General features: G+C 42.2%; 1 protein-coding gene across 1 annotated transcript in view; it reads right to left on the bottom strand.

Moving 5' to 3' along the window:
* The window catches only part of cdh18a (cadherin 18, type 2a), a 33,399-nt gene extending 23,721 nt beyond the window's left edge, over positions 1-9,678 (bottom strand). Inside the window, exons 1-2 of the mRNA XM_063219941.1 lie at positions 9,334-9,678; positions 1,756-2,050 (exon numbers count right to left, since the gene is read on the bottom strand). Of these exons, the coding sequence (XP_063076011.1) occupies positions 1,756-2,050; positions 9,334-9,678 (640 nt within the window). The remainder of the gene's footprint in view (positions 1-1,755; positions 2,051-9,333) is intronic.
* Positions 9,679-12,500: the final 2,822 nt, after the last annotated feature.

The raw sequence follows: 12,500 nt of genomic DNA, 5'->3' as shown, positions 1-12,500 counted from the left end.
AACTACTTACAGTAGCATCTACTTTTTTCTTCATGGTGAATAGGTTGTCATCATAGAAAGGGTGGCTAGTACATGAAAGAACTTAACCTTAAAAAACTGACTCTACCCATACAATATTCATTATTTAATACCCTTACACTTTGCTGATCGGGGTGGGGGGGATCCTAGGTAGTGCAGGCCTGGGTGGTGTGGTGGCCCTAGGTAATGATGGGAACCTTGGTAGTGTGGGAGCCCGAAGCCATCTGGGCTGAGCAATGCATCACTTTAGAATAGGGACCCTTATTCCACATCTGTTGCACTGTTCAGGGTTTGTTCACACAGTGTGTCAGGAGCTTATACACATTGTATTCTGCCACCTACTACTTACTCATAAATAGAAATATAGGCTTACTGGTCCTTACTAAGGTTATATTAGTAATAAATCCCTAATTGGGCATGAACAAGACATTTGTGAATACATGCTTAACAACTGTCTGATTTTGCTTAGTACATGCCTTACAAGTTACTTACACTGGCATTAATATTGTATATATATTAGTGCTAATAGATGTATCCCTAAAATAAAGTGTTACCAAAAAAAACACTAACCCTTCTTAATACTTGTTGTTCTGTATATTTTCCTGTGCCTTTGTATCTGCTAGTGTTGTTGACTATGATTATGTCCTAGATTGTAAGTCATTTTGGTTAGGCCTATTATTAAAAAGAACACAAAGGGGATTTAAGCGTGTGCAGACATTTTTCTTTCAATTTTGCATGGTTTTTGTTTATGTTTGGCACCTTTTAATCGAGAGTGTGGTGTGATCCGATTAAACACAAGTCACTTTGGTTAAAAAGTGTCTTCCAAATGTAATGTAATGTCAAATAATGTAGGCCTAATGAAATAAAACAAGCTTCAATTTGCATGGTTTGAGCCTTATAGTTTGAGGACATTCTGTTGTTTTAAAAGTGCTCCCCTGTTTGGCCCACCCTCACTACAGCCAGTGATGAAATATAGAGTAGACGGCCAAGACTACGTTGGAAGTGTAAACAGAATTGATGGCGAAATGTCTCCTCAACATTTTCAGTCTTTTTAACACAGCAGGTTTCCCATTAGAGAGTGCAAAAATGCATTCATGGACAGTTTACAGCCATGGTTCCTGGGACACTCTGCAAAGTGCTTCGGATTTTGCTGTTCTAAGGACTAAAAATTACTTCAAGTGATGGACTCTCTGCTGCTGCTGCCTACTGTTCGCTTCAAACATACAGTACAGTACAGTACAGTACGGCCCTGTCTAACTGGAACATCATAACCGGCGCTGCGGTACAGCACTGCCTCAGAGCAGGAGCAGTACCCATGTCTTGCATGTCAAATGCACAAGTCTTAACCTCTGTTGCAACACACCCCTAAAGCCATGTCAAACCGCTTGTAGGTAACAACATGACAGAGCAGTGAGAGAATGGACCTCGTTTTCCGAGCGATGGCTGCACCGCTGGTCGCCTGGAGCCAGAGAAACACTGACAGCATTTTGTCCTTTTCAGACATGACAAACGCTTCAACACTGTTAATTAGCACTTTCTCAGTCAGTTACACTGAAGGACAACTATCCTCAGGGACCAAAGGACCACCGCAGCCAGCAACTCTCCGACTACAAACACAAGCCTACTGAGGCACTTCTGAGCTCTGCCTGTTCGAAAGCAAGAGAAGGGAAAAAAAACAAAACAGCAAGACATCAGACATGAAAATCCTCAGTGATCCTAGAATCCCCAAGGCCTCACCAATGTCTGCCATCTCTGGCACAGATGCAGTGAAAGGGCCATCGGGGAACTTTGGTGCATTATCGTTAACATCCTGGACCTTGATGATGAATTCCGACTCGGGCTCTAGGGCTCTGTTAGTGTGGCGGTCGATAGCCTGCGCATGGAGGACATAGTGGCTCTTCTTCTCCCTGTCCAGGCTCTTGGTGGCGTGGATGTCACCGGTGACCTCGTTGATGATGAATATGGTGCCAGCACCTTCCCCTGAGAGCAGGTAGCGCACTGACCCATCGCCTTTGTCTGAATTAGAATGGAGCTGGGGGGGGAGAGAAGGAGATTAGAAAAGCAGTCAGGGAGAGAGAATGAGAAAGACAGAAAGGAAAACTGTTAAACCTTATCCATGTTGAAAAGCAGATTCTTCTAAACGTGTGTTGAAATCATCCCTGACTTCTTCTTACCGACACTAATGTTTATTAGGATGTTGTGTATTTACAGTATGTAAACTGCTAGACACCTTAATTTCCTCCGAGATTAATCAAAGCTCTCTTCTTTACTCAACTCTACTCTGCTCTACCTCTGTTGTTTGCCTTGAAATGTGCTTATGCATGGGTGTTTTATCAATTCATTGTGTTACATAAATTACATAATTTACATAATTACACATTTATTACATAAGTCATGCATTCACATGTATTTAATGAATGGAGTGCCTCACAACTGTTTATGGCTACAATAACCGAAAGAAATACTTCAGATATCTTCAAACAAGGAACGGTAGTAATATTTCTGAAGTTAGTTTGCCAATGCATTGGAAAAAACTGTTGGCATGAGATTGTCGGGGATAAACTAATAGAAAGAATGACAAAAACAAAGTGGAAGGCAAAAGAAAAATGGGAGAATGAATTACTAATTACTATTACAGATAGTGCCTGGAGTGAATTATGGAAAGAGACGTTCAAAACAACCCAGTCAATCAAAGATTTTTTATGGTACCTAAACAATGTGCCCATATCTCAGGAGCTGACATAAAATGTTGGCGAGGATGTGGAGAAGAAGGGTCGCATACACACATATTCTATACATGTCCTATAATAAAACCATTTTGGGAGGAGGTAAGGCGAGCTGTCACATACATTTTTGATCTTAAACAACCTCTAACACCAGTAAATGTATTAGGCATTGACCTACCGAACAGGATAAAAATAATGCACAGTAAGTTTTTTCATATTCTAAGACTTACTGCACTAAAGCAAATTACAAAACTATGGAAACAAAGCAAACAACCAGATGTCCAGCTATGGTATAATACAATAGAAAATGTTTTGGAAATGGAAAAATTTTTTCTAGAAAGTGCTCACACAAATGGGAAGAAATGTACCCAGAAAATATTTGCAATAATATGTGTCTTTATTTTGAAAATAGAACAACAACATAAGCTTCCTAATCTTTCACAGCTTATGCATGCCCTCACATACCCACCCTCTACACCAGCACATACATACATCCAATACAACACCTACTTCACACACACATACACCTACAGGTGAGACAACTGCTCTGACCATGAAAGAGCTCCCCCCCCCCCGCCCCCCGTAGTGCATGTGACAGCACAATATTGCACTGTAGTAGTCATTCTTAGCCTAGCGGGCTAAACCCCTACAGCTGAAAGCTGACATCAATTTGCGGCCGTCTAGATTTCTACTAAGTCATTCTGACAATCTGTTGAATGGTCAGTCAGCCACCATGCTTGGGAATGGATTCAGTTACTTATTTATTTAGTAGTTGTGTGACAGCACTCAAAATCTCAAGAAATCTCTGATTTCAGACGTGTCTTCACCACCATACTGCCGATCATTACCAAGTCCTCATAGGTGTTTCACCAAAAGCCTTTTTAAAAATACAGTGTAGAGTAGAGTAGAATAGAGTAGAGTACAGTAGAGTGGAGTATCATTTACTAATCCCAAGGGAAGTTAAGGTGTCCAGTAGCATACTGCATACATAAATATTAGTGGTGTCAACAAAAACCAATTCGGCGATGCAATGCAGTGCGGGGCATGGACGATTCAATTCAATGCGGTAAGTTCCAGAATCGATGAGGCAAATTTTTTAAGTTTCAATTACTTCCGTGGATATGTCAAGAGCAAATGAATCTTAAATTAAATAAAAGCACTTCAAAGTATTGAAAACAGCAAGACTGATACAGAAAACAGTCAATTAAATCTGACTACTTGTATTGCCTCATCATGACTGATGAAACATTTGCTTTGCTTTCAGTAGAAATGTAATGCAATGCATCGCAGAATTGAATCGAATCAAATCGAATCGAGTCAAGTCGCGTCGCTACCTCCTGAATCATAATCAAATCGAATCGTGAGGGCAGTGCCAATGCACCACTAATAAATACTGAAAAAGACAGACATAACACACAAAATTGAACCGGTAGGCCTTATATTAACAGCACACACTTACATACACTTAGCACACACAGACAGACAGACAGACAGACAGACAGACAGACAGACAGACAGACAGACAGACAGACAGACAGACAGACACACACACACACACACACACACACACACACACACACACACACACACACACACACACACACACACACACACACACACACACAATGAGTCAAAGTAAAAAAATTCACTAACTGTAAAAAGTATGGACAAGTGTCCAGGTGTCTCAAAATGTTACTGTGCACAGTCCAGAGAAAAACGTCAGGGTGAAGTATCCGTTGAAAAGCAGTGAATTCACCAATAAAACTTAATTTGCACTATCATACATTAAATGATAGATCCATCACAAAACCCCATAAGTAATTGTAAATGAAACCGTTGTTTTCAGCCATTCTGAAACAAAACTAGTCTAATAAGTCTGTAAAGCACAGAGCACAGAGACATCAAGTTATTTCCTAGTCCTCTGACAAAATTAGCCACATCACTAAATTGGATAGCTCTGTCAAAAGAGTCACATTTGGTAAAATTTCATGTCAATATTGGAGACTGCATGTACAAAGCATGCGCTGTTTGGACTGCTGTAATATGATCTCCTCCTTTATAAATGAGGCTACATTAAACCACTGGGCAACACCATCAAAAAGACCTCCATAGGTAGCGGTATAGACAACAACAACCCGAAATTTCAATAAGACCAAAAGTCAAACAAAAATAATGTCCTTCACTGACTAATACAATATATTGCTTGTCAGCTGCCTCACATTAGCAAAATGTTTTCTACTCCAGTCTGGAAAACTATGACATGTCATAGTATGGTAAAAGTTTTCTTGCCTCTGATCCAAGCTTCAAACCTTACACCAGTAAAGGAACTACGTATAACATCCCATCCACATGTACGAAACATTGCCAAACAAAAGCTTTGACACAGGAAATGGAAGAATGAGGAAAGCCATGTAATTGCCTGTAGTAGATTTGCCATTTGCAATGCTCCTTTTGCTGTATAGGACCCTCGTAAAAAGTCCATTGAAAAACTTCAGCTCATTCAAAAAGTCCGTTGTGAAAAGAGCACATTACTCCAACCCTAACTGAATTGATGGAGTCCGACAGCGAGTATTCTTACTACTTCTCAAACGCTGTTGAGAATATAGTCCCATGGTGCATCACTGATTCACTGACACACTGTCCTTTTCCATTCTTGCCGGAGCCTGTAGATCCGCTGAGCCCGGCCTCCTAAGGATTCCAGAGACATCAGCCTAAAGGATTTCAGAAGCAGCCATCTCACACTACGCCCTACCAGCACTGGCTGGGCCCAGGACAAAGCCATCTGAAAGCACCCCCCCAACACACACACACACACACACACACACACACACACACACACACACACACACACACACACACACACACACACACACACACACACACACACACACACACACACACACACACACACACACACACACACACTCACACACACACACACACACACACACACACACACACACACACACACACACATTCAAGACCTTGAAAATGTAATGGAGACCCTACTCTGGGCCCCTGATCTCCTTGGGCCTGGGTCAACTGACCCCTTTGTACCGGCCTGTCAGCTTCCCTGCCTTACCCTACCTTAACACATCAGACTGGCATAGCTCAGTGATGCCTTTACACAACAACTGAATACTCTCCTACACTAAATTCCCCCTCAACTCCTCACAGGCCAGGCTCTTACAGTACCAACCCATACCAACTGAACAAAGGGACCTGGGACCCCCCTCCTTGAACGCTCATAAAGTTTCTGTCTATCAACACACGGGCAGTTGAACAGTCTTGGAAATCACAGAGACCCAGGGGGCATTAGCAGAGATTCTTTAAGTATATATCTCTCTCTACTCTCTCTGGCATTAGTGAACCTCTCGCACAGCACCTTCTCTGTGCTCACAAAGATTGCTACATTTATCTGTGCTTCCAAACTGTTCAAATATGGAAAGTTGCTTCATTGAAATGAAATTTGCTGTACAAATTAAGGTGATTGTGTGATCACTGTTATCTCTTTTTTATTTTCACTGTCCTCACTCAGTGGCATTATAAGCGATTGGGAGGCGCTGGCAGTGCTCAACCCCTGGGTGCTACAAACACATTTTCTTGGCACGCTTCATTTGTTGTTATTGACGCCTCCTCTAGTGTGCCTGTCGGTCTTGGCCGCCCCAGACTAGGGAGCAATTAGGCAGATTTCTCTTTCCAAAACCTTTCGCCTCTAGCTAAAAGAGAACACTAATCCTCAACGACATGCGTCCGGCAGACCGACGCTACCGACCTAATGTAATATTTTGATCTCTCACACAGTGCGGTGCTCCCCACCTGTGTCATTAGGAGAATATTCAACCTTTTTTAGTAGGAGGGGGCATTCAAGTTCTCTCTTTGCTTTCCAGTGTATCTGTGCAAACAGTGGATTCTGTTGTTATGGTTGCGTTCAAAGTACTAGCATTGTGAGTAAATGTCCAGGTTCTTCAAATAATTTGACATTTAATGGAGGCAAATGCATTGGGGACACTGCACACTGCACAGGAAAATGGCATAAATAGGCCTACATGAAATTGTATAATATTTCACAGAAAATGAAGAAATGTAATGTTCAAAAATACTTTGCAGAGTATCCTTTTTCTGAGTATGTTTTTCGTACTACCTATGTGCAGTGTCCCCAACGCATTGTTTTTCATTAAAATGCAAATTAGGCATATTTGAAAAAAAAGACATTTACTCTTTTTTTGAAGTCACACTGTTATGTTGAACATAACTGTATGTTGTTGTTGTAAGATATCAGTAAAACATGACTTTCCTAAACAATTTAATTGTCCAAGGTTCCTTGACAAACACTGGGTGGATCACTGAATAGATTACAAATAAAATACTATATGAGCAGGACCATACACAGTTTAATAAGAAATGTATACTGGAGAGAGGTATTGGAGTTTTTAAATTGGTCAAATATTCTGGGCTGTAGCCTATCTGAAAAGGGCAAATTGCAAGAGGGCATGTACAGAGGCTGTTGCAATAGAACACTCATTAGAGGGTTCAACCTCCTTCGCTATCCACAAATTACAGAGGGAATGGTAATGAAAAGGTCAACTGCATAGTGCTCCAAAGGCCCTCCAAACAGCATGAAGCAGAGCAGCTAAATCACTACTGCAAGGTGGTTTACACCCGGACAGAAGAAGATGGTGTCTTTCCACATACAGTAGATCTTCTGCATTCTTCCAAGTAAAAGGCCCCCTATGTGTTAAATGATGAATGACGAATAGATCCTCAGTTGATGTGGGAGAAGTGTAAAACTTAAAAGTCTTCATCAGATCAATTTTATTCCCTCGATAAGACTGCAACAGCCCTCTGAGATGAGGAATTCTGAAGACTCAGGGATATGAAGAGGCATTGGTTATTAGGTGTAACGGCTCATCTCTAGCTCTAGCGATCATTTGGTAATTTTCACGGTTGGCCATCTGTGTCCTTTATGGTTTTTCTTTAGAGGTCAAAGTACATTTTCTGTCTTTATACGAATGCTTTTTTCCTTATCCTGACTAATAATTGAAGTAAAAGACCTACCTACAAGCAAGGCCTAAAGAGATATAATTAGCATTAGTAAAGATCCAGAGAAGCTCAGGCTGAGGAATGGCAAAGTCACCCATCAGGACGGAAGGACATACAGTAGTACCCTTGTGGGAACGAAAGGAAAGTTCACTGCAAGTTGCAAGTACACTGGGTGTTGCTGGGATTAAGGAGAAGAGTGAATATTCAGTAAAAGTGCACATTTACGTGTCTGCTATTTATTAGGCTATCGGTTATATAATTGACAAGATGTAAGTAGGACTAGTAGGAATATGGTGAAAATAATATCAGTAACTTGGTTATTTCACATACAGAGGAAGCGAAGACCAGGCCTACCACTGACCACCTCATAGACATTGAAACCATTAAGACATACAGTATTGGCTGCCTGTGGATATGATGAGGTTTGGCAAATGGCTTCTCCCTGTGTAACCTCTTGTGGCCTTCAATATCTGTCTGTTTGCATCATAGCAGTCAAACCAAATCTACACAATGCAGCTCAACACGTGCAGCTCCGGTATCTCTCGGGAGTAGACGTGCAGGTAAAAGGGTCACCAGTGTGGATGACATTTTCGACCTTCCCCATCCTCCACGTGCCCTTTTACCTCCCCGTCTCCACTTAGCGTCCGTACACAACGTCACAGGAGATTTGTGAGTGCTGCAGCCAGCTAACTGTAAAGAGCCCGACACAGACTTGGCAGGGTGCAACCTTTAGTGATGACCATGTTTTTCCCCCCTAAAAGAATCCACGGCTCCAATTTGGTTTTATAATATCTAATGCTGTGCGCTCTCGCCCCTCAGGGGTCCTTAACCACTTTTGATGAGGGAAGGGCCCATAATGAAGCTGGCTCTAATAAGATGTTTTGCATTTCAAATATCAGAGGACCTTTATAAGGCTATGCCGGATGCTTTGGAAGCACGTGTGGAAATATACAGAGGAAGTCATTAATGGTATTATCTCCCTGGCATTAATCTTGCCCCAACTCACGTGAGACACTGCTTAATCATACTCGTATTAACAACAGACCGAGCATGAGATCATGGGTCAACCATTTATGACGCAAATGAAATCCCTCTGAAAGGTAATGGAAAAGAATAGCCTACAATGGAATAAATGGTACAAACACAGGGTCTGTAAATGAAAACAAATAAACACAAAGAGAGACCTTGTTGGTAGTCAGAACACAATGTAAGCAATCATTCATAAACAAAATAAGTGGTGTGTTGTGGAAGAAGACAATTAGAATTGTACAAAAAAATCATTGGAAATGCAAAGAGATCATTTTTGAGCAGGCTTGCAAATTTTCAGCCTATCCCGCTGCCAATTAAAGTCATGTAGCCAATGCAGTGGGTGAAAAAAGAAATGCATACCTATTAATATAATGGCCTTTCATCATGTAAATGTGACAGCCATCATTAACATTTATGGGACAGATTGCATTACATCCTCATCATATATGTAAAGGCATGCTTACAAACGGGTCCAATTAGCCGAATGAATGCAAATGAAATAGAACCATCAGTTTACCTTTCCCACATGCTGTGCCTCTGGGCCAATGTGCTCCTCCAGAACGTAGAACTGATTCCAAATCCACCCTCTCTTTGGCCGGTGATGTGCATCTTTGTCCTGGTCCACCGCTGCAGCTGCTGCCCCTGCTTTCGTTTGGTTCTGGCTTTGGCTGGTCTGGCTGTGATTCTGGTGCTGGTTCTGGCTCTGGTTGTGTTGACGGCTGGAGGCCGTTCTGGCGGGGCTGGCTGGCGAGGGCGTGCCAGCGGTGGCGGCCGGGGCCACACAAAGGCACAGCAGCAGCAGCAGCAGCAGCAGTGGCGGCAGACAGCAGAGGCAGCAGGACAGCAAGCTGGATAATCGCATGGTAAGAACCAAGAGGGGTGGCGACGCGCTCCCTGCTCCCTGGGCACACTGTGGCACAACAAAAAGGCCACTGACAGGCAGGCAGCCGTTTGCTCAGCACTGAGATCGGACCCCACCGCTGCTGCCCATTGTGTGTGTGTTTATATCCACCGATCAGGAAACTCCTTTCGCATCACACACGCCGAGGAAAGACGCTGGGCATGCTTGGGGAAAACGGCAACGCGGCTGGTTCATTAGAGACAAGAAGGTATATCCATGCTGTAGCTGTTGAAAGAAGAGAAGAGAAGAGAGACGACACAATTACAGGTGGCTGGCTGCAAATAGAAACAGCAAAACATGAACACGGCGTTTATCCACTCCGAACTTGTATCATCACACATTAACACCTGAGCCAACATGGAGTATGAGAGGCTAATTAAATGCAACCGATGGTATTATCTTCATCTACCTTAGCAGCAGACCTGTTTCTTACTCTATAAACTAGAGATGCACCGGATCCTGATTTTTAGGATCCTGCCGGATACTGGATCCTATGAAAGGGTTGAAACACATAGCCTTCTCGCACACATGGGCCCTTTTTATTACGTTGGCTCAAACTATTTTTTAGACTCATTGGCTTACTGCCACACTGCCTGCACTGGCCGCTTCCAAAGTTCTTTCACTCCATGCAGCAATTGGGGTTGTGAAAGACTGACTGAAAAACCTAGGCTAGAGATGCACCAGATCCTGATTTTTAGGTAACTGCCGGATACCGGATCCACTGCTTAAGATCCTGCCAGATCCGGATCCTGTGAAAAACCCTATTATCCTGCCGGATCCAGAACCGGATCTTGGATCCTGTGCATCTCTACTATAAACACTCGGATGAGCTCTGGGAACAATAGTACGGCACATCCTTTCCTTTGACACGAAACATTGACTTTCTCATTTTTATGTGCAGTGGGAGTCCCAACTGGGGTGATATTCACACAGTAAAGCACTGAATGCAGACCTTAAACTGCCATTGCATTTAATGGAGTGATGAAGACTTAACCGTTAAATTGGTGGAACTAATTCATAATTTATGTATCATAAAATAACATACCTAAATGGTTTTTGTCAAGATACAAATGTAAACAAGATTTTGATGTGACACCTATGCACAGACAGTTAACTAGGACTATTGAAATTCATTGATTCATTATTTTTAATTAAGGATTTAATTATGATAATTATGAATAATTTTCTTTATCAATTTCTGTAATGATCTCAGTTTGAATGTGGCGGGGGTTTATAACAATACAAGAGTAGAGCAAAAAGGTTGTCTCTCTCACTGCTCACCCCCCACTATCTCTCTCTCTCTCTCTCTCTCTCTCTCTCTCTCTCTCTCTCTCTCTCTCTCTCTCTCTCTCTCTCTCTCTCTCTCTCTCTCTCTCTCTCTCTCTCTCTCTCTCTCTCTCTCTCTCTCTCTCTCTCTCTCTCTCTCTCTCTCTCTCTCTCTCTCTCTCTCTCTCAGATTTAGATATAAGCATGACATGCAGATAGCATTTTATTCTCTTGGGAAATTACACTGTATCAGTCTCAGATTCCCTCCAAACACGCTATGTTTTAGCAGAGGCATTTGATCTGGTACAACCACTATGCAGGTGCCTGTTTATTCTCAAGTCTCCTCAAATAAATCTGTACACCTGTCAGTGGCCGGCCGACAAGCTTGGCTAGGAAAAGGCTCAGAAATGAAAAAGGGTATTTGATGAATGTTTTATGTGGGGTTGACTTGGGCTTGGAAAAAAAAACCTTGGCAGGGGGCATTATACTGTGTGCTTACTCTCTGCCACTCTCATAACAGCTTACCTGAAACATCAAACACAAACAGGATTAGGACAAAAGTGGGGTTTAATTGGCAGTGCAGAGGGTTAATGTGCACAATGCTGTGACACTGTTGGCACACTGCAATACATTCGTCATCCCGAAATCTTTGCATGACTGTCCACTGTGCCACTAGGTCAGGACCCATTCATTCCACCCTGACTATCCTGGTGCTGTGTGCTACTCAGTAAGCTTTGTTAGCCTATGTGCTTTTCAGTTTAATGGGCTATTAGTCAAAATGTACCTTTTTGTGGTTCAGTGTGTTAAAAGTGTTTTTTTGAGGATGGGCTTGATTAAACTGTTTTTTATTTTGAATAAATGTTATGTTTGTGTTTGTCCGGCTGAATTATAACTACAAATTCTGCAGCATGCAGGGCCTTAAGAGTAGCTACATCAACTTTTCATTACACAGAGAAGGTCTTTGAGCCATACTGCCCTACAAAGGTGAGAACAGTGACTTCAATTCTTTCTTCTTATTCCTTGTCCAGATGAAAGTATAACACTGTTTGTAAAGCTCCTAAAATTTGACAGTTGGTTGCTATAAAGAATTGTATAAAAGCATAGCAAAAAATATTGAGCTCAATTTTGACGTTTGACCGTTATTTGGCAGTTCAGGTATTCTGCCTTTGTATCGTATGCCACCAATGAAGAGTCATGCTGACCCAAAAGGTTGTCATGTGAAGTTACAGAGAATGTAGGTTGACGAGAGTGGTGTTCACGGTGAGGTACAGTAGCCCCTCTCTTTCCAAGCCCCTCGCCTCAGTGGTCAGTGTAGAGCACACTAAGTCCTTTCAAACTCTGGGAAGGGCAAAGGCATATGACTGCCTGGCAAAAGTTATAAAATCAGCTTGCAATGGGCAGACGAGCATAGACCTATTTCCTAGCCATCTGGTTGTGAATAGAGTGTGATGACTGGAAATTGATTTATTTTATTACTTTGCCCGACTGTTCCTGATGTACGCCGGCTTGTATCAAAC

The sequence above is a fragment of the Engraulis encrasicolus genome, chromosome 16 (assembly GCF_034702125.1).
Source record: "Engraulis encrasicolus isolate BLACKSEA-1 chromosome 16, IST_EnEncr_1.0, whole genome shotgun sequence".
Taxonomy (NCBI): domain Eukaryota; kingdom Metazoa; phylum Chordata; class Actinopteri; order Clupeiformes; family Engraulidae; genus Engraulis; species Engraulis encrasicolus.
This window is presented reverse-complemented; position numbering and strand designations above follow the sequence as displayed.